The 23083-nt window shown below is 42.4% G+C and overlaps 1 protein-coding gene across 2 annotated transcripts in view; it reads left to right on the top strand.

The window, feature by feature from the left end:
- The first annotated feature begins 5503 nt into the window (after positions 1–5503).
- Positions 5504–23083, top strand: part of LOC141799394 (paired box protein Pax-7-like) — a 71890-nt gene continuing 54310 nt past the window's right edge. The window contains exons 1-4 of one of the 2 annotated variants that reach the window (XM_074681630.1): positions 5504–5940; positions 6657–6892; positions 7082–7226; positions 7346–7474. In XM_074681630.1, coding sequence (XP_074537731.1) covers positions 5856–5940; positions 6657–6892; positions 7082–7226; positions 7346–7474 — 595 coding nt within the window. In that variant the 5' untranslated portion in view covers positions 5504–5855. The remainder of the gene's footprint in view (positions 5941–6656; positions 6893–7081; positions 7227–7345; positions 7475–23083) is intronic. The other variant, XM_074681631.1, reaches the window with a different exon arrangement.

Raw genomic sequence — 23083 nt, forward strand, 5'->3', positions numbered from 1 at the left:
TCCTTCAAAATGTTTCACACAGACAGGAGTGCGGACATTGAATGACTGCTGTTACCACAAATTTTGGGATATTTCCCAGTCCTGGATACTTAAATTTGGAGAGTAGTTTGTTGATGGCTCAGGCTCTGACAGGATGGCTTGCATTTGAACAGTAGAATATCACATCTGGGGTTGTCAGCCACACAAACAACTTTTTACCCATTGTTTGCAGCATGCAGCTCGCTTCAATTTCATCACCTACCTCACAACTTCTAACCTACCAACTAGGTCTGGTGTGATGGACAGTTGTGGTGTTGCACTTCTTGATCTTGTGGGGATCATTTCTCCCTTCCCTGTACTTGTAGTTGCACTTTTTGAGGTTATGGGGGTCATCACTATCTCCTCTGTAATACTAAAGTCTATTTCATTTGGACGGTGGCTGTCACAGTCACTATTTGTACCTCGGCTGCAGAAACAGGACAGTTATCTGTATTTCAGCTTTCCTGGGGTGAGTGAAACAATTTGATGAACTTTCATGGTGCCCTTGACTGGCAGCTTTTCAGGGACAACTTCATTACGTCTCATGATGTCCTCTTCTGAGATCCAAAAGTATTGAAGTTGTGCTCCGTAATGTATTAAAGAAATCTCTGGGTGTCTGGATATCAGCACCTGTTTTCACCTTTTCATCAGCAGTGCGTTTCACAGCAGCACCAGCTCCATCTGGTGCACCTTTACCGTGAACTTTTTCTGAAAAGTTCTATGTAACTTGTTTGAAGCCCATCATGAAGGGACATGTGCTCAGTAGAAGTTCTTTATGTTTCTGTACTGAGTCACAGGCCTGTCACTCATGAAGTGGGTGGTTGTCAGACTGGGGTTATCCATCTTAATGTCCTTCAAAATTGGCTCAGTGTGTCCCCACACAGCTCGCTCATCATGCCAGAGGCTGTCTGAAATCGTTGCAAAACACTGGACCTGATTGGATGTGTCGGCTACACTCGTGTGGATGGTGGCCTGTTGGCAGCTTCCTCCAAAATGGAAAGCCTGGGTTTCCCAGTGAAGTTTACATCCATCATTTTCAGAGAAGTCCAGGTGGAACACTACTTCATCGTCACTGATGGTGTCTTTAAGGTCTCTGCATTGCCCAACCTAGTGTAACCAAATGAAATGATGTTCGGCAAGCAAATGGAGTTTCTCGTTGAGTATTCCTAACAGGTCCTTCCATGTACCCCCTTGATTCTTTTTGATAAAGTTTGTGTATTCCTTACCCCCACTTGTTGATTTGATTCGTTTCCACTGCTGCCATGTAGTTCAGATTCAGATTCAGATTCCTTTATTTGCCATTTGTGTAAAAACACATAGGAATTTGTGTTGGTAACAACATGTGTGTATTTGTACGTGTAGTGAGTGTGTTCTCTTTCTGAAGATCTATTTTTATCTCCTTATAACAGCAGTCCACACAGACAAGATACATGCAGTTCTTTTTTTTTTCTTTAGCATCACACAATATGCACAGTAACTCTGAAACACATGCTTGTTTTCAACAAACCACTTTGGGCGAGTTTATTGACAAGGATCTGGACATTTTTATGGTTTATGCATGCACAGGTGTCACGGTCACTTGTTTTTGGTTCTGCAATATTTGAGGGACGGAGGCGTAAAAACTGTCTGTATGAAAGTGTTAGTTCCTTTTTCATTTCTTTGTAAAACTCCTTATGGAGCTCTTGTAGGGTTATTTTGTAGGACTCTTCCTTGTACCTTTTATTTCTTTCTGGTTTCTGTTTTTTTTTTTTTTTTTTCTTGGTAGCAGGCTGTTGTTTTCATCCTTACACAGGGATGTGCCCTGTGCCCTCTTCATTTTAGCCAGCTTCTTTGCACCCCATGGCTTGTGGTTCTCACTCACAACTTTTATTTGTTGGTTCTTTTGAAGCGTTTTCTCAGTTTCTCCTCTCTCTTGTTTGTCTGTGCACAGGGGTGTAGCTACAATTAGGCAAACACAGGCAGTTGCCTGGGGCCTCAAGATTCCCAGGGGCCCCCAAAGCATCTCTTAAAAACTGATTTATGAAGTTCTCTTCAATTGAAAGCATTTCTTTTTTCTAAATCTTACTTCACATGCTTCAAAATACATCAAAAGGTTTAATCTTTAATGATGGTTTTGGGTGCTCCCCCTCCTTTCTTATTCAATGAGCTATTCCATGTTACAACACATCTGAACATTTGATTCAAGAAGAAAGTGGTAAAAAACACCTTTTTTTTTTTCATTTTTTTCTTATTTTCAACCAAGTGGGAAATAAAACAATGTTGCGCTGAGATCTGAGATAAACATATAAGACTTCTAGGATTTTAAGGACTTAATCTAGCCCAGGAAACAAAATCAAAAAATCAAACTTTTTGAGTTGGTGATAAACATTATTGCACAAAATCTCTTTTTTGGATACATAACTCACTGGACAGGGGGTCAAATAAAAATACATTCACTTTAAAATAATAGTACCAAAAAGTATGGTAACTGTAAATATCACCTCTTTCAGTAGATTTTTTTCAGTTTTATGTTGTGCTTGATATTTACACATTTTGTCTTTAATAAATTTTTTTTTTCAATATGTACCTGTTGTAATGTTTTTCACTTCATACTTTCTTGTTTGTTACTGTTACTCTGTAAATTCCCCACTGTGGGACAAATAAGCTGTCAATTGACCATAAAAGATTTCAAATCCAGGACAAAGTGGACTAAATTATGGATTCACTTTTTCCAAAATCAAACTAAAGAACAGAACTTGAGGAAATGCATTTAGTTGTGTTAAGTTACCATGTACAAGATTAGCACTGTCTCATGCCTTGATTCTGGGAAAGAGACAGTGGACCCAGGGAAGGCCAGTCTAGCTCTGAGGAAGATGAGTTACAAGGACATGGAGGGCCCCATTGACTGGGTTTGCCTTGGGCCCCCAAACCACTAAATACGCCCCTGCCTGTGCAAGTCGTCTTTTTAGTTCTTTTCTTTCTTTAACCTAGAAAGTTGATTTGATATATTGTTATCCTCTCTTCATGGTGTAGATGAAGCAAGTGGCTGGGCATTCTCCTGTGGTCCATAAGGGTCACTGGAATAGGGTGTGTGTGTTTAGGTTCTTTTAGCTCACTGGGTTGAGGCTCATGTTGGGGATCTTCTGGAACGGATTCATCAATAGATTCTGGTGAGTTCATTTATCCGCCTCAGTCCTCCCTTTGACCTTTCTTACTTTTCCTCCACTCTTCTCTTTTCCTTTTCTTTTTTGCATCAAAAGGGGTCATCAGCTGTACTGGTGTCTTGGGCTTGGATTTTGACTTGTTTTTGTGATAACTAGAAACAAAACAAATGGTACGATGAATTACCTCAATGCAAACTGCTTCAGGTGAAACATTATTCTCGCTCAAGTTGACACATTTCTTAACAAACATATCTAAGCCTTTTGCAAAGCTTTTTTAACTGATATACTGATCTTATTGCTAAACTACAATACCTTTCTCTTTTTTTCTGAAGGTACTCCTCCCTAGCTTGTGGGTCAGCATTCTTCCTGGCCCTGAAAAATCTCTGCCTCTCTTCATTGGACAGTGGCATCTGTAAGGACAAAACGGTTCCTTAAAAATAAATATCAAATATAAATATCAAAATCTGTACTAAAACCTTATTAACCTGAACTTGCTCTGCGGGCTTGGCGTATTACATTAAAATAATTGGACAATAACTTACAAAAAAAAATTGATGTTAATGACCAGTTTTCCTATCACTGAAAAATATGAAAAAATATGATCAAAAATGCTACAAAATTAAAAAATGCATTACTTTGTCATTAAAATAATAAAACAATATCAATTCAATACCGTAGAAACTACAGATAATATCAACCTGCATTGATTAACACGTCTACTCTGTATGACAGAGGACTCAACTGGCAACAGAAGATCTTTGTTATCCAGGAAGGACAAAAACACCTTTTTCCCTTTATAATCAGGCACCAACTAGGCCTACTGTGTACAATTTTAGCTTAACCCTCAACAACTTAATGTCAAGTTTAACATGAAATAAGTTGATTTTAAATAAATGAACTTTATAAACAATTTATTAACGTTATCCAGAAGGGGACACATTTTCAGGACATTGACTGAAAAGGTCAAAATATAAACATTTTAAGAGTGACTCACAGACTTTGTGATAGGTTTTGGGGGTCCCTCAGAATCTGCTGGCTGATGCAATAGCCTGTCACATGACTATACAAATCCAAATATGGTAATTTTATAGCCACTTTATGTGTGTTATCCAGGGAGGGCATTTAAAAAATCCAGGACTCCGGACTCCAGTATTTCCTTTATAGATATCTAAATGAGATTTGTGTTGTGACTTAATTTAAGGATGTCACTGCAATTACCAACAAAATTATGCCCCAGTGCACAATTGATCCTTTAATCAAGATTTCTGGCATTTTAGCATATTTTGTACTTCAATTTGAAGCCCGGGTGTTACCTGGGAAGGACAATTCTGTACTTTTGAGCTCAATAGCTTTTATAATTTTCAGTTTTTATAGTTAATACTCATATGAGTAAGTAGAGTGGAGAAACTTGAATACTGTTGTGTGGTATTTTCAAATCTTTATTTATTTTTTACATTTTAGTCATGCTTCGGACAACAAACATAACACGGCACGTCTTTGACCCAAGATCTTAGTACTCTTAATACTCATCATCACTCTGTAACACATGCTGCCTTGTGGTCAGTGTGTGTCTGCTTACAGAGTTTAATATTCTGGTGTGTATTTGTTTGTTGGTGTGTGTGTACATGTGGAGGAGGCTGGTCCACCTGCTCATTATTTTATATGATTCAGTTGCACCAGTGTCTGCATGCTCTGCTGTCATTCTGCTCCCTGCTCCTTTTGATGTCGTCTTGAGTTCTCCTCTTTATGTCTTTGTTTCTGTCCTCAGAGCCAAAGGTTATTCATTCTCCTAATGTGGACGATCAGAGGCAAACTGCAGTAACCTTACAGAGGAGGACTTGTAATGGAGCAGCTTTTCAGGCTGTTTTTAAAGAGCTCACCGTCAGTGTTGGAGTCTGTCAGGCGCTCAGAGGCCGGTTCCTCAGCTGGTTTTTGTTGTGACCATGTGAAGGTGTTGAGTTTGTTTCCAGCTGCAGACATTCTCCTCTGTCTCTGTGAACAAACAGCAGCTTCAGCCTGGGGCTGGTTGCGCAGTGATTGCGCTGGGTTACATTATACACATTTAAACTGACAGGTGCTGTTGTTCCTGTGTCCAGCCTGAATGATGTGCAGGCGGATGTGATGATTTACCGTGAGCGCATTGTGTGTGTGTGTGTGTGTGTGTGTGTGTGTGTGTGTGTGTGTGTGTGTGTGTGTGTGTGTGTGTGTGTGTGTGTGTGTGTGTGTGTGTGTGTCCCCATCCCTCCGCTCCCATTGGCTGCTGAAACTTGTTGGAGCTTTTCCCTCTCGAATAAGAGGAATCCCTAAGAACCTATCGGTGCTCGCGACCCGTCCCCCTCAGCTCGAGCCCGCCTGGTCCAGACTGGTCCGGGAACCGAGTCGGTCAAAGTGGTCCCTCACTGCCACGGGTTAAAAAAGCTCCTGTCAGAGGCGGAGGAGTGGTGTGCAGTCAACATATGAGCGGAGTGAGGACGCTTTTTCTCTCCGCTGACATTTCATCTGTTTCTGCTTCGAAACCTGCACAGACCCGGACCCGCCACAGTCCAAGAACCGCCAGACTTGCTCCTCTAAATCTCTTCAGACCAACAGCTTGAACTGGACATTTAGAAAGCCCCGGTCTTTGTTGCTGCAATTTTCCTTTTCTTTCTTTCTTTCCTTTTTTATTTTTATTTTTTTATTTTTTTTGATGATACCATGTCATCTCTGCCAGGAACGGTCCCGCGGATGATGCGCCCGGCTCCCGGACAGAACTATCCTCGCACCGGATTCCCTTTGGAAGGTAGGAGCGGTCAGCTTGCAGTCCTGAAGCTCCGAGGGGAACCTGATACTGAAGTAAATTTAACCTCTTTCAATCAGCCAGGGCCTGGAGCACAGGCCCACAGCAGCCCACGGTGGCTGGATGTATTCTCCAGGAGGGACTCATCGTTAACACGTCCTTTTCCCACAGCAGAAAAAGCTTTGTTTGCCAAACATTAGGGTTTATGTAAAATAATAATAATATTCACTGAGCTTCTTTTGTAATTCTGGCAAACACAGAGTCCCCTCTGTGCGCTTCTCTTCGATTTATAAATAGTTTAATTTAAGAAATTTAAAACCAGTCCAAATCCTTCGAGCCGCTCCACAGATGAAGACAGGGATTTGTTGGAGTGTCCTGGAAGCGCCTGGAAATTCAGATCAAATCCAAAACAAGAAGCAGGAGCAGCAGAGGATCATACCAATATTTGGACACCGTGATGGTGAATAATGACGACGGGCTGAAGGGGCTCTTCACTTCCACTCCACGCGACTCGTGTCATTAATGAAAACATGTATTTTCCTCTTTTGACGCACAGAGCAGAATCACGCTGAGGCCTTGGCTTGATTTTTTCAGACCCAGGCATGAATATTAATTTGAATTAAAATAAATAGATAATATATTTTTATTAAAAAAAAAAAAAGATGGATGAGCTGTGGAGTCTGCTGCTCGGTGTGACCTCCCTCTGTCTCCCCTCACAGTGTCCACTCCTCTGGGCCAGGGGCGGGTCAACCAGCTCGGAGGGGTCTTCATTAACGGCCGGCCGCTGCCAAACCACATCCGGCACAAAATAGTAGAGATGGCCCACCACGGGATCCGTCCCTGCGTCATATCCAGACAGCTGCGGGTCTCCCACGGCTGCGTGTCCAAAATCCTCTGCCGCTACCAGGAAACCGGCTCCATCCGGCCCGGAGCGATCGGAGGCAGCAAGCCCAGGGTGAGGCCGGTGTTTGTGCTTCCCGCTCCGTGAACCAGTCAGTCATGATTTAACCCGCTCTGCTTTTACTGAGGGAGCTGTGTTTCCGGCTGTTTACACTTTATTCATTGTAATAATTTACGCATCGAGGCCTCCACATTAAAGCCGCGCGCGCTCACTCCTCGTGTCCTCGCGCTGTCCCACCTGCAGCAGGTAGCCACGCCGGACGTGGAGAAGCGGATAGAGGAGTACAAGCGGGACAACCCCGGCATGTTCAGCTGGGAGATCCGGGATAAGCTGCTGAAGGACGGCGTGTGTGACAGAAGCACAGTCCCTTCAGGTGAGGCCTCCTCTGGTAAGCTCCGTTCACTTTCATCCTCTCTTTCTCTCTCACAGGGCACACACACAATTCAGGAAAACTCATTTTAATAACATCTTTATTTATTTATTCCTCAACCTGTTTGTTGTCCTCAGTGAGCTCCATCAGCCGCGTGCTTCGGGCGCGCTTTGGAAAGAAGGACGATGAGGACGAGTGTGACAAAAAGGATGAAGACGGAGAAAAGAAAACCAAACACAGCATCGACGGCATCCTCGGCGACAAAGGTAGGCCCTGCAGCTCTCTGTCAGCTCGCAGTGCCAGCTGCTGCTCGCTTTCTTGGACTCTACCGTCGAAGATATGTCGACAAATTGCTCCTAAACGGGCGTTTATTCGCCCCGGGTCTGCGCTGTGAGCCGCTGTCCCAGCGGACGCGGAGCCGCTTAATTATTTATGATGGAGCGCTGGAGTGGAGCGCGCTCCTGTGGCGCTGCTTAAACGCTCCCCTGAAAGCAGCGCTGACAGATGACCGATGTGCCAGTCAATATCAATTACTGAGGGGCCTAACGGGGGCCAGGCTCACACACGCGGGCCGGGGAGGAGCGCGGGGCCAGCGGCTTCACAGCGGCCTCACAACGACCTCCAGTTCGCACCAAACAAAGCTGATGCGCGGAGCAGGAGCGGCAACGAAAATAAAAGGTTCCCAAAAAAATCAGCAAACATGAAAAATGAAGTGAAATAAGTCCCAGCTAAAAACAAAATAAAACAAAACAAAACAAAACATAACCGATCCATAAATTTAGACGGTTTACAAATTTTATTACATTCAGCATCAAACAATATTACATGAGTTTAACATCAGATCTTTAATTGCAAGGAACATTTAAGGACGGATGATCATAAAAATGAGAACGTTTTTAAAACAAGTTTGTTGTTACATCATTTTAATTTATAAACTTTATTACTTAGAATTAATGTCAAGATGATTAAACTCGCTAAAAATAATTCAAATAAATTTACATTTACTCTGATAAATCAGACAGAAATCACAGAGTATATGAATCAAAGGATGTTTATTATTAGCGGTGTGTAGCTTTAAAACAAAAACGAATAACCAATAAAACAGATGCAGATTGGAAACTAGATTGATTTATCATCATTATTATTATTATTATTATTATTATTATTATTATTATTATTATTATTATTATCATTATTATTATTATTATTATTATTATTATTATTATTATTATTATTATTATTATTATTATTAGCCTATTATTATTTCTTATTATTATTGTTGTTGATAGCAATAAAGTGGAAAGCTTCATTCATGTTTTTAAATATATATAATATCGCCTTTTTGTTATTATTTTGAAGCGCGACCTTAGCTTAAATGTTTTGTCTTTCCCTCTGAGCTGCAGCAGTTTATTCTGGACATGTTGAATATTTAACACTGAAAACTGTGAGGCCAAAATAAATACGTGCATGTTTTGATTTGAGAGTGCATAAAATATATTGTGGTATCTCCAAGTCTGGCTGTGCACTGTAAAAAAGAAATTATTATTATTATTATTGTTGTTGTTGTTGTTGTTGTTATTATTATTATTATTATTATTATTATTATTATTATTATTATTATTATTATTATTATTATTATTATTATTATTATTATCATGCCCTTCTGTGGGCCGTGCGTAAGGCAGGACCATGACTCCTGTGTAAACAGAGGACCCCCTGAGCTGATCGTGGTGACAGTCATTTCTTCTAATTAGTCCGTTTGACTCAGATTTCAACGCTTTCTGCTGCTGAGAGCGACACGCGGTGCATGCTGGTCACTTCCTGGTTTCCGTCAGAGATCAGAGGTGGTGTCAATTGCCTCCTGCTTCTGCTGCTCCTCCTCGCTGCGACTGGATCACACAGAAACTAATGAAGGGAGAGGCCGGGGCCTGACCACGGCCTCCTCCGCTGACATGTGTCTCCACAGCGCTCCCTCGTCTGTGGTCCTTTCCATGTTGCTCAGCAGATCAGCCTCTCTGTGCGTCTCTGTGCGTCTCTGTCATCGCGGCCTGCCGTTTAATAATTTGAAGACTTAGCCTATTACAGCTGGTAATGAAACCGGTGTCTTGTTGAATAGGCGTCTGTGTTGGAGAGGGGTGTAATAGCCTGGAGGCATGGTAAGAAATATATTTATCCCCTATCAGCCCTCACTCTCACAGTCCCAGGCTCATGCTCTCTGTTGAAGGAGCTTTAAAGCAGATTAAATTGAGCCTTTTATTTCTTTTCACTTTCATCTTTCAGCCGCTCACTTCGTGGTGTGGAGCCCGCGGCGCAAATTCATGAGATTTTAAGGTTTCTCCCTCTCCTGTTGTTTAGATTGTATTTTTAAATATTCATTTCATTTGCTTTTAGAGGATTGTGTGTGTGTGAGAGAGAGAGAGAGCGTGTGTGTTTGAGTGTTTTGGTGGCAGGTTGGCACAGAGTCAGGGCTAGCCGTGCACAGTTTGTGCAGCTGAATGAGAGGAGTGGATGGTTCACTGTCAGACAGCAGAGGGTCACAGCAGGGGGTGGACGAAACAGTGTGTGAAAATCAACACACATCATCAAGTTGATCTCACACCGCTCACACAAAGGCTTTGTGGCTTTCAGCTCAACACATGAAACGGACACAGTTAGTTGGAACTCTCTGTCAGGCCCCTTTAAATCAGTGAGGCTGATAAAATGCTCTGCATGCACACAGCAAATAACCCAACCTTCACCAGCATGGCTCTGCGTTTCTTTACTTTATATTTCATTCTGAAATCATCTCAAATCAAACACCAAATCTTTTTTTGAAGCAGACCTGTGTATTTGATCTTCACTACATCTCTCACTGATATTAAAACTGCAGGACAACAATTGTAGAAATGTAAAAATGAAATTTATTTCAGAATACAGTGAAATACAATGAAATACACTCAGCTTCAAATGCATGATAAGGCCTCCACACAGTGAGGCTAAACCTCCTTAAAGTCTTAAAAAGCACAGGTGCACAGTCTTTTCTTTGCTGTGTTAAAGCAGCACTCAGTGAGTCATATTTTACCCAGAGACCCGTTCCTTTATGGAGGAGAATCGGTGTCAGTTTGGAGTCCAGAATAATCTGTTTGAGAGGGAAAAAAAGGTCGGCAGCGAGGATGGAGCGAGCACTTCAAATAAATCCAGTGGCAGTGACGGGAAGCAGCTTTGCAGAGGCTGTGTGGGAAGTTGTGCTGCAGCTATTAATAACACTTTTCCCCGGGCGTCCGCGCTCACGCTCCTCTCCATCTGCACTTTCTCGCAGCATTTCTGCCGGGTTGAAATTGAGGGAGACCCAAATGTTGGCTGGAGATAACACAATCATCACAGCCTCGGTCCTGGGCTGAGCATCAGTGTATTAAACTGGGATTAACCTCCCCTCTCTCCCCCGCCGCCTCACACCCAAAACTCACACTTTAAGGGACATGTAGGGAAAAAAGGAGGGGGCTGGAAGCCAACGAGCCGCTCACAGGAACAACAGCAAAAATCATCATTACCAGTGTATTCAGTGCTCTCATTTGTTCACATCACTGATTTTTAAAGTGACTGCTCCTCTAGAGACTCAACAAACCACCTAGAGACAAACACCCAGCTCCTCTGGTTTGATTTACTGACTGAGAGTTTGAACCTGAAGAAAAGGAACTCAAAATCAAACTGGACTCTGCACAAAAATGAATTTAGGAGCACAAGAGTCAAACATGAGTGTGTGTCTGCAGCAACATCTACCAGCATTAAATAAATTCAGTCTGTTAATGAGGACACATCATAATAAGAGACATGACTGTTTTAAATGTGCAGAGCAAACAGACTGAGTTAGATAACATCACACGGTCAGGTGTTAAAAGCTGGGATCAACATTTCCAGAGCAGGAGGTGACAACATGATGATAACGTGCAACAGCCACAGAGATCGGCTTCATGGTTCATCCTCAGTCTGATTTCAACTTTAAACAGGCTCAAATAAAACGTTCAGAAACTCACACCATACAAAAAAAACCTGATCAGCAGAGAGAAGATACTGTGCATCATTTGTGTGAGGATGTGAGGGTCTGTGCAGTCCAAGAGCTTTTGGAGCTTTGGTTTGAAATGATCTGTCTGTCAGGTGTGTTATAAGGAGCTGTATCTGCTCTGTATTGACAGGAGAGACGACTGACAAAGGATTAAGGTTGTTTATTTATACATTTATATTCATTATAATAATAGAGTATTAATTTATTATTAACTCGTAATTTTTTTATTAATAAATTTAATGAAATTAATTTCTTAGGTTTTATTTTATGAAAATGAGCAGTGATAAAATGTGACTGAACACCTGGAGCAGCAGCTCTATAGATCTAATCCACATATAAATTGATCCTGTCTATAACTTAAACAGTGCAGGGATGGAGCCAGGATTTCAGTTCTGGATGGGCCAGTTACATTTTGGCTGGGCCTTAAGTTATTAAGTATGTAGATCATTAATTAAAAACAAAGACCATCAATTTACCAATGTTACTGTGTGTGGTTTAAAAACAGTTTTGGTTGTTTTGTTTTTTTTTAACCTGTATTTGCATTTTTTCATTATAAGCTGTAAGAACAAGGACAATAAATACAAATTTACAGTCTTTCCCAAAATATTGTTCTGAACGCGCCCACGTGAAGCTGAATGCTTCACAACTGTTTTTCCAGCAGGCTAAAACATGGTTCATATTACAAAGACAGAGCATCCATTGCTAACATGAGGAACATGAAGTGACGCAATTTTTTGCTCTTTTTTAAACCGATTTGAAAATATAAAGATTATATGAAAAGGCTGACACAAAGTCTCGGGCTAACACACAGTGGGCCTGGGGCCTTTGGGCCCATCCATATTGCCACCCCTGGTTCTGTGTATATGTATAAAACCATATGACTTATAGATTTAGTATTATTATTGCATACATTTTTAAAGTGTAAGATAAGATGTGTTGATAATTTTGTTTGTATTTTAATTGTTATTCAAAAAAAGATCAAACTGGCAGCACATTGGACAGAAAGCAAATTGACGTCTATACTCATCTGTTGGGATGGGTACCTTTCACATTTGAAATAATACTTTACCGATGCCCGGTACCTGGCAATCGGTACCGGTACTCAACTGTACCAAGTTTCGGTACTTTTTTTTGTTTATGTGGTAAAAAATACCAATTTTTTTAAAATAATGAAATGTAAAAAAAAACAATTTAACAAATGTATTCTTTAATCTATGACCTTGCAATGCTGTGTTCATGTCCAGCATGGAAAATCACCTACTCTTCCACTCCCTCACAGTCACAAGGATGTGCTTAGGTACATAAACATGGTACCTTTTGGTTTTACATGAATAGATACCCGGTACTTGTGACAGAATTTGGTCGGTACCTATAAAAGTACCTAATTCGGTACCCATCCCTACTCATCTGAGCCCCCTCAGTGAGACCTACAAACATCCAGCATGACAGCCTGACCATGTCTTTCTGACTGATTAAAACAACCTGCTAGCTTCAAACTCACACTCTGCTTTAGTTTTTTATAAATAATCATTAGCTTTTATTGATATACACTAGTTTTATATTTGTATGCACCAATGATCATATCTTAAGTCTGATCATCCTGAGGTCACTTTTGAAGCATTCACCTTTTCTGAATAAAGCAGGTTTGGGGATGGGTGAACATTCAGTTAGGGTGACGGGACTCTGTGTGTGTGTGTGTGTGTGTGTGTGTGTGTGTGTGTGTGTGTGTGTGTGTGTGTGTGTGTGTGTGTGTGTGTGTGTGTGTGTGTGTTAGCTCATGACTTTGTGTTAGCCTGTGAGGGTGAGCAGCATCTCTCCAGACTTCATTCAGCCCCTGTTTGTGGCTCATGTTCAGTTTTGGTGTCTCTGATGCAGTGAACACAAAGTGACTTTAGGTCCGGTTTGCTGAGCCATGATAACAGGAAGTTGAAGGAGCTCAGAGACCACAGCCTCATCATTCTCTGCCTCCATACCTGATAAAGACTGACCCTGACCCTGACACTGACCCATGTCCTTTGTGGACTCTGGGGCCAGAATATCTTACCACACCTCAAAATATTACATTCCCATGTTTAGTTTGCAGTATGTGCAAATAGTTGATCCCATTGTGAGCAGCTCAGGCCTGAATTTATCTTATCTGGATCAGAAGTAAGGTCAGGCCTGTTGCTGTGACTGCTTTTCAGTGTTGAACAGAAACTAGACTTAGACTCTCACCAAGCTTTGAGCTTTTGCAGCGTTGTGTGTGTCAGAGATTTAGAGTGGCATATAACCATAAGATTTGATCAGCTGATACTCTGTCAGAGCGGCTGATGTTTGATGATGATTGGATCCATCAGCTGATGATTGCATCTGCTTTAACTCTCCTGACGCTCAGCCCCATGCGGCGCCTCTCTCATTGTGAGCTGGAGAGCATCACAGTTTAAAGGCCTTAAAGAGATCCTAGCATGCAGCTAATTGTCCCATTGATTCCCTCCTCTGCAGCAGCCATTAGCATTTCTGTCGGGGCTGACCTACTTGTTGATTTTCCTTTCTTTGCCTCTCACTCTCTGGACTTGTCAGCGATGTCTTTGAGAAAACAAACATATATAAAGGGGAGCTGCCGGGCTGGGAGGGGGGCTTTGAATGGGAGAATAGCAGCCCACTTCTCTGCCATGGAGTGTTCAGTAGCCCTTCCTTAATCCTCCTTTCATTTTGCCGACAAATGCCAAGAATCTTGTCTGGCGACCCGATGGGAAGCTGATCAGCCAACAAAAGAGAAGCCGGGCACAAAGAGCAGAGAGGCAGGACGGGTGGAGGGCGGGCAGGAGCCTGGGGCTGCACATGAACAGTTAACAGAGGAAACCCAGGACAAACAGAGCAATCACAACACAGAGCTCCAACAATACACAACAACACATTAATTTACTGTCAGAGCTGACAGAGAGGAGAGGAGAGGAGAGGAGAGGAGAGGAGAGGAGAGGAGAGGAGAGGAGAGGAGAGGAGAGGAGAGGAGAGGAGAGGAAAGCAGATGACAGGACAGGACAGAGAGGAGAGAAGATGACAGGACAGGTCAGGAGAGGAACTATCCAGACAGAAGGAGTCCAGATGTGACCTCCTATCATAAGATATCAAAAGGTTAACTTAAAGACTCCATTTATTCAAATGGGTAAAATGTCTGCTAAATGGGGAGGTAACCTGCACAGCTGGTTCTCTGCCTCACCGAGCTAAAGCTCTAAATTCTGGCATAATAATAAATGTAAGAGAAGTTCAACGTCTGGAACTCTCAGGTCAAATCAGGATATTTGAGGCTTTTGAGATATAAAGTTTTTGACACATCAGTGTTTGTGTCCACTCAGGAATACTGTGATCAGAGGCTGTATCCTTCAATCACCTACAGTCAGCCTACAGTCAGCCTTCAATCACCTACAGTCAGCCTACAGTCAGCCTTCAATCACCTACAGTCAGCCTACAGTCAGCCTTCAATCACCTACAGTCAGCCTACAGTCAGCCTTCAATCACCTACAGTCAACCTACAGTCAGCCTTCAGTCAGCCTTCAGTCAGCCTTGAGTCAGCCTTGAGTCAGCCTTGAGTCAGCCTACAGTCAGCCTACAGTGAGCCTTCAGTCAGCCTACAGTCAGCCTTCAGTCAGCCTTCAGTAAGCCTACAGTGAGCCTTCAGTCAGCCTACAGTGAGCCTTCAGTCAACCTACAGTGTGCCTACAGTCAGCCTACAGTCAGCCTTCCTTCAGCCTACAGTGAGCCTTCAGTCAGCCTTCCTTCAACCTACAGTCAGCCTTCAGTCAGCCTACAGTCAGCCTTCAGTCAGCCTACAGTCAGCCTTCAGTCAGCCTACAGTGTGCCTACAGTCAGCCTACAGTGTGCCTTCAGTCAGCCTACAGTCAGCCTACAGTCAGCCTACAGTGTGCCTTCAGTCAGCATACAGTGTGCCTACAGTCAGCCTACAGTGTGCCTTCAGTCAGCCTACAGTGAGCCTTCAGTCAGCCTACAGTCAGCCTACAGTGAGCCTACAGTGAGCCTACAGTCAGCCTACAGTGTGCCTTCAGTCAGCCTACAGTGTGCCTACAGTCAGCCTACAGTGTGCCTTCAGTCAGCCTACAGTGAGCCTTCAGTCAGCCTACAGTCAGCCTACAGTGTGCCTTCAGTCAGCCTACAGTGTGCCTTCAGTCAGCCTACAGTCAGCCTTCAGTCAGCCTACAGTCAGCCTACAGTGAGCCTACAGTCAGCCTACAGTGAGCCTTCAGTCAGCCTTCCTTCAGCCTTCAGTCAGCCTTCAGTCAGCCTACAGTCAGCCTTCAGTCAGCCTACAGTCAGCCTTCAGTCAGCCGTCAGTCAGCCTACAGTGAGCCTTCAGTCAGCCTACAGTCAGCCTACAGTGAGCCTACAGTCAGCCTACAGTGAGCCTTCAGTCAGCCTTCCTTCAGCCTACAGTCAGCCTTCAGTCAGCCTACAGTCAGCCTATAGTCAGCCTACAGTGTGCCTTCAGTCAGCCTACAGTCAGCCTACAGTCAGCCTACAGTGAGCCTACAGTCAGCCTACAGTGAGCCTTCAGTCAGCCTACAGTCAGCCTACAGTCAGCCTACAGTCAGCCTACACAACAATCAGCCCATGAACAGTTTTTGTGCACGCAGAACAAACTCAAAGAGTTTCTGATGATCAGTGGATGGAGCACTGATTGATAGTAACCTTCTTTTGAAACACCTCCTTTTCCCATGCACCTCCACCAAAAGTTGGCATTTTAAGTTTCCTCCTGTTCCTCCTCCTTCCTCTCCTCCTCCTCCTTCTCCTTGTCTCCTCCTCCTTCTCTGCTGGCTGCAGGATCAAACAGTGCTGCCTTTAAAGACACATCCTCTCCTGCCTGTAAAGACAATGAGGTCTTTGAAGCTTTCTTCTTTCATCATCTCTGACTGAATCTATTTTTTACACGCTGGAAACAAAAAGTCAGGGTGTCTTAAATTAAACACTGGATAAGATCATCTGCATATTCCCTCTTCTTCAGCAGATTAAATCTCCCATTCTCTTGTTGTCACTTGATTTACAACACATTGTAAACGGAAAAGATCCTCTGGAGGATCCACAGCAGACAAAGACAGGTCAGAGCAGGATCACAGAAAGGCTCGGGTCAGGGATTTTACTCTGGGAGGGAAAATGAAAAAAAAAAAAAAATACTGCATCAGTTAAATGTGGGGATTTAAACACAGCTCAGACTCACACAGTTCAAACAGAATAACAAATAAAAAAGTCAAACATACACACACACACACACACACACGGATGATCAACAGAGATAAAATGAAGTGTAAGAAAAAAAATCTGAGGTGTGTAAACCTGATTATTCATATGATCTGAGAATGTAAAGATCTTTACGGTGAGCCCATTTGAAATTACCATACAGAGGTGTGTGTGTGTGTGTGTGTGTGTGTGTGTGTGTGTGTGTGTGTGTGTGTGTGTGTGTGTGTGTGTGTGTGTGTGTGTGTGTGTGTGTGTGTGTGTGTGTGTGTGTGTGAGCAAGCTGCGATCCATTAGGTGGCTTATTTATGGTTTTCTGCATCGATCTGAGAAGAAAATCACATTCACAGAAAGCTTCCATCCGCTGTAATGGGTTAGAAAATGACCTTAAATATACAGATTACTGAGGCATGAAGACTGTGTGTGTGTGTGTGTGTGTGTGTGTGTGTGTGTGTGTGTGTGTGTGTGTGTGTGTGTGTGTGTGTGTGTGTGTGTGTGTGTGTGTGTGTGTGTGCTTGTGTGTTCATTCATGGCACTGCGAGGTATGAAAGTGGATTAATGGCCATTTCTCTGTCACTGCATCCAGATAATTTGAGCCACTTCCTTAATTCACACACACACACACACACACACACACACACACACACACACACACACACACACACACACACACACACACACACACACACACGGGCGCACACACACAGAAGAGCGCTGCATCCTTCTGCTTGCTGATCATTCTGGTGTGCACTGTTTGGGTAAAAATAATTTTGGTCTTCTTTTGTCTGACCATCAGTTATCAACTGCTGGCTCTAGAAATGTCACTTAACCCCAACTGTAAGAAAAGCAGAACCTTCACCTGATGGGGCAATTGCTCTGATAAATCAGTTAGATGCTGCAAAAACAGAGTTGGAAGGGTTTTTTTGTCAGGTTATAATAAAAAAGCTCTTTTAGGATTAATCTGAGCTACATTCACCTGATGAGCACAGAAACGTCTGATATCAGAACACAAAAATGATGCCTAAAGGGCTCATAGAGTAAATCAATCCGTTCATGAAGGAAGAAAATTATACTCATCTAGTGTCTTTTCAGAAGATTTATTTATCTTTTCTACAAGCACAGCTGTTTTTTACCCATTGGCAGATTTTTACTCTTAACTGAAAAAAACAGCATGTTTGAGGATATATATTTTTGAGAAAAAAATATTTTTTTTTATAATATTTTATTCTAATATAATTTTTATTATTATTATTTTAAAAGGGAAGATCTTTTCTGATGTGAGGTTACTGTTTCATAATTTCACTGAACACTCAGTCCTCTTCCTGTTAACATGGATACCAGGAAAATATCAGGACTCAATTTTTTTTTTTCCTCAGATGTTTCTGGGCTCATCAGGTGACTAATAAAGATTTTTACTCAAACAGGACTCAAACATTTGACTGAATTTCAGTGTTTGCAGTGCTATTTCTATTTCTTTCTATTGGTAATTCAACCTTGGAGATTTGAACCCACCAGTTTGTGTTTGGAGTTTGTGTTTTTATGTGCTGCAGGCTAAACTACGGAGCAGGTTAGCAAATCACATCTTCTCCAGTCTTCTCCAGATCAGGAGCTCAGGTGGGTCTGATCACTCAGGGTTCAATACACTGTGAACAGATAGATAGATAGATAGATAGATAGATAGATAGATAGATAGATAGATAGATAGATAGATAGATAGATAGATAGATAGATAGATAGATAGATAGATAGATAGATAGATAGATAGAATCTATTGTCATTGTGACATGTAAAATGCACAACGAAATTAAAATGTGCCGTACAGTTGGTGCAACATTAAAACTACAACATAAAAAAGCACAACAGTCAAACAACAGTGATAAATATAAAACAATAATACAAAAAGTCATTCATTTTGCCATTTCACAATCCCATAATTGTGTAAAGTGCTGTTAATGCTTGTATTTTGCGGCATTAAGGGTGGCTATTGCTGTTGGATAGAAACTGTTGTTTAATCTGTTTGTTCTTGTTTTGATTGTCCTGTACCGTCTGGCAGACGGTACAGGACGGTATAGGAGCAGTAGGAGGAGTAGAGCAGGAGCAGTGGAGCAGGAGGAGCCCCTCTCCCAGCAGCAGTTGATGAACTCCTCACAGTTTATGAAAGCAAAGGAAACATGGAGCAAAGGCTGCAGGCAGGCAGGCTGACAGTGTATAAAGCAGAGCCATTGTGGCCTGCAGGCAGATGCTTGAATAGCTTTGAATAGAGCTCCTCAGAGTGACACGATTGAGCCAGACAACAGCCAAACGCTGAAAGGAAAGCTTCTCCTGTGCTGCGCCGCGCTGACGGGCATTTCTAATGTTCCCCATTTGAATGAAGGAGCGTCTGCAGAGAGCCCAGGTCCACTCTCTGCTCCTTTTCACTGCTGCTGGGGCTCCGTGCAGACACGTCAACACGTCAGCACGCAGGTGTGATTCAGGAAATATCCCACAAAGAGCAGGGCTGAGGGAAAAAAAACATGCTCCTCTCCCTCTGTGGGCCACAGATTGTTTCCTGATTTTTAAATGTTTGAATCCTTCGGTCAGAGGACAAATAAAGTCTTTACAGCTCCCACAGGTTTCAGCTCAGGTTGTGACAAATGATCAACGACACACACCAAGCATAACTGCATGTTTCAGTTCTACACTGCACACACTCCCTTTCATGGCCCACGCTTCATCTGAAAGAGGATCTACTGCAGGAACGCTTTTATTTTGAAGGGCAGAGTGCTGAAATCCCCAAATAATGACATGAGAAGTCCTCTCTGGCATTAATAGGAGAGGTTAGTGCCAAACTGTTACTTCACTGCTGCTGTTACTGTTGTTACTGTTGTTATTGTTGTTGTTTTAATCGTTGTTATAGTTATTGTTGTTGCTATCGTTATTGTTGGTGTTGTTGTTTTCAATGTTGTTGTGGTTTTTGTATTAAACATGTTGTTTATTCATTGGCTGTTGTGCAGTCCTTGAGGCAGCTCTGTGCCACCCTCTGGTTGGTTTTGCTGATGCTGTTTTTGTTTTTTGTTATTGGTGTAGTTGTATAGGTTGTGCTGGTTGTTCCTGTTGTTATTATTGTTGCTGTTGTTGTTTTTGTTGTTGTTGCTGCTGTTTTTGTTGCTGTTGTTTTTGTTGTTATTGTTGTTGTTGCTGCTGCTGTTATAATTGCTGTTATTGTTGTTGTTTTTGCTGTTGTTGTTGTTTTTGTTGTTGCTGTTGTTATTGTTGTTGCTGTTGTTATTGTTGTTGCTGTAGCTGCAGTTGTTGCTGTTGTTGATGTTGTGGCTTTGTAATTAACACGTTGTTTATTTTCTGGCTGTTGTCCAGCCTTTGAAGCAGCTCTGTGCCACCCTTGGGTTGTTTCATTATTGCTGTGGTTGTTGTTGTTGACGTGGTTGTTGTGGATTTGTATTTAACTTTTTTAAAATCTTATTTGAAGCAGCTCTGTGCCACCCTTGGGTTGTTTTGCTGTTGTTGTAATAATGACAGAATGTGTAGCGCCATCTGCTGTTGAAACATGTAGACTTGTTACTGGACAAATTTCTCTCAGCTGTTTTATGGAGTGATTAATTGGAACCAAGTTTTCCCAGCAGTGGTCAACACTTCATGGTGTTGATCTTCATGTATTTCATCTTCATAATTTATGAAACCAAACTTCCTAGTGAAAAATAAAACACATAGCGTTCATCTGCTGTATGTGTAGGAGACGTTTGTAAAAAACGATTCTGCACACCACTCAAATACGCAGGAAAAGTGAATAAACATTTGAAGACTAGACCTCCATCTTCCTGAAGTGATGGGCCAGACCTCCAACTGCCAGAGTCTTTAGAGAAACTGGACTCACAGGAGACATTTCTGTCTGTGGACCCTGGACGTTCTTGAACTTTTATTTCCTCAGACTGGAGGTTATAAAAGCATTCAGAACATCTGTCACGTGTACGCAGCGATCACAGAGAGGTCAACATGTCTGACAATGATAATCTGTAGGGGTCAAAGGTCACCATAGTTTGGTTGTGGATCTCTCGGACAGAGGGCACCATGGGCCTGTACTACGAAGCTGGATGAAGTCATCCAGGATAACTCTGCGTCAACTCGCTGAACTTCACCGGATCTCCGTCATCCAGATCTGCTGTAATACGAAGCTCGTTATCAACTCGATAAGTGAATCCGGCTGGGATCTGTGCGCGCACACATAAAATGGGCGTGGTTGGCGGCCCCGGAGCATTTTCCACAATGGAGAAGAGAGCAGCCTACTTTAAGGCTGAGGAGCAGCAAATAATCCTGCAAAAATACGAGGAGTACCACAGTATTATCCAGGCCGGAGGGATTGCTGCAAAAAATCGCCAACTCTGTGAACGCGTAAATTTCCAAAATGCTGATATTAATAGACCTATCTCATCATGTGACGACACGGGCAGTTAGGTCCTTATTCATTAATGTTGTCAGTCAGTGTGTGTGTGATCAGCATCATATCTGACCTCATAATTACAGAGCTCCACTTTAGAGTCCACTTTCCTACAAATCCCAAGGAAAACGCTCATTACAGGCAGTTTGTATTGCAGATGCAATAGCAGTGGGGAAAAAATGACGTGGGAGCAAATAAAAAATAGATATAAAAACATCCTTCAAAGTGCTCAGTATGAATTTCCTGAATTTCTCTTTGGTATTTTTCATTTCATGAAAGATTCCATTTGCACACATTTCTACTTTTCCCTGACAATGTCTCAGTTATAATGATCAGTAAGATATTGTTTGTTCACAGCCCATAAGAAAAAATGTTGGGCCAAAAAGACAGGGGGTGGTCCCACGCTGAGCAAATTGGTGACTGAGTGGTCTTTCATGCCCGCCCGAGAGAACCGATTGGTCAGCGGGCGGTCTGTCACACCCCGTAAGCTCTTATCCTGGAACTTAACCTGCTCCAGACCAGGTTTGGCGTTCAGCATCAGTTACCGGGGCAACGTGTCTGGATTAAAAGAGGTCCAAATTCGTAGTACGGAAAACCCGAAACTTATCCTGGAAGTTATCTCTCTAAGAGCTAATCCAGCTTCGTAGTACAGGCTCCAGGTCTGCAGCAGGAAGCAGACTTCCTCTCCTGGTCCTGACTTTAAACTCTGTTCTTTCTCCCCCTGACTCTCATTCTCTCATGCTCAGGCACTGAGAGCAGCTGTCACCTCAGTGTGCTGTTGACCTATTTTACATTCACTGTGAAACAGATGCAGAGGATACCTGATGACCACATGTGTCTCTTTAAAGCTCAGAGATGAGTCTGTGCCACTTTCACTTCCTGTTTCTGAGGTTTGGATTGATTCAATCCTCAAACTGTCCACTGTCTTCCTCTTGGACCACTCTAATGAGTAGTCCTGGCTTAGTCTGGCTCCTGTCCATCATAATATGAGCTTGACATTGAGATGTTATGCTTATATTTCAAGCCTGATTAGCAGATCCCACTATGGCCCAAAAACCTTAAAACTGCAGTAGTCGCTGTGCCTCTTATGGCCATAGAATCTGCCATTTTCTGCTCTCTGGCCTCTTCTCCTGAAACACTGCTCTCTGCCTTCTTCATGTGTGTGTGTGTGTGTGTGTGTGTGTGTGTGTGTGTGTGTGTGCGTGTGTGTGTGTGTGTGTGTGTGTGTGTGTGTGTGTGTGTGTGTGTGTGTGTGTGTGTGTGTGTGTGTGTGTGTGTGTGTGTGAGACAGAAGAGCTCTTCTTGGGCTGGGAACCATTGCTCTTATTTCAGCTACCACAACATCCTGAACTTCAGATTCTGACCTGGGTCCAGCTTCAGGTCTGTATCCAGGATTCTTGGGTGCTGTCTCTGTGATAGAGATGTGTCCTATGTTGTGTGACTTGTGATTAAAGCAGATCTTCTTTTAAATCCTTCTTTGTTAGATAATCTTTATCAGGCTGAGTGAGGGATGGAGTAGAAATGTAAACGTCTGTTTCTTAAAGGTACAGGTAAAATGAAATGTTCATTTTCCACCGGCAAATTATTGTTATTTTCTTGTGTTTGTTTGATAAAAAGTATCAGAGCAGCTGAAAACAGAGAGACATGAGCCTGTTATTGGACTCAGGTTATTTCAGGCTACGGTTCCGGTCTTCTTTTTTTTTTTTTAACTAGAAACAGGAAAAACAAGGAGGATACATTAGAGCTGACATGCTGTGAATTCTACCAACCTAGAGATGTTTGCTTATTTTACAGATCTTACATTACTAAATTCAACTTTGAGATATTTTTCTGTTTAGACATCTGAGGTTAATAGTCATTGCTGAAATTACATTAGTACACCCGGAAAAAAAGTGTGAAAATGAGCATCAGTATCAAAAGAACTACTAAAACCTAAACAAAGAAATAAGTTAAAAATGAAATCTGCTGCAGATGTTCACATTTTACCAGGTGGGTGGTTTTAGTGCAAACAGACAGGTAGATGGGATGGGAGTGTTTCACTGTCTGTTTAAAAAGTGAAGTCACACCAAGAGGTGGCTTATAGTCTGCCATTGGTCACTGAACACCACGAGCTTACTTGCTCTTGTGCTGTTGTCTCAGTGCCATGTGTCATTGGCTCAACGGCGTCTGCCAGTA

Source organism: Halichoeres trimaculatus, unplaced genomic scaffold (assembly GCF_033239565.1).
Source record: "Halichoeres trimaculatus isolate MK-OKI-2021-1 unplaced genomic scaffold, fHalTri1.1 fHalTri1_scaffold_11, whole genome shotgun sequence".
Taxonomy (NCBI): Eukaryota; Metazoa; Chordata; class Actinopteri; order Labriformes; family Labridae; genus Halichoeres; species Halichoeres trimaculatus.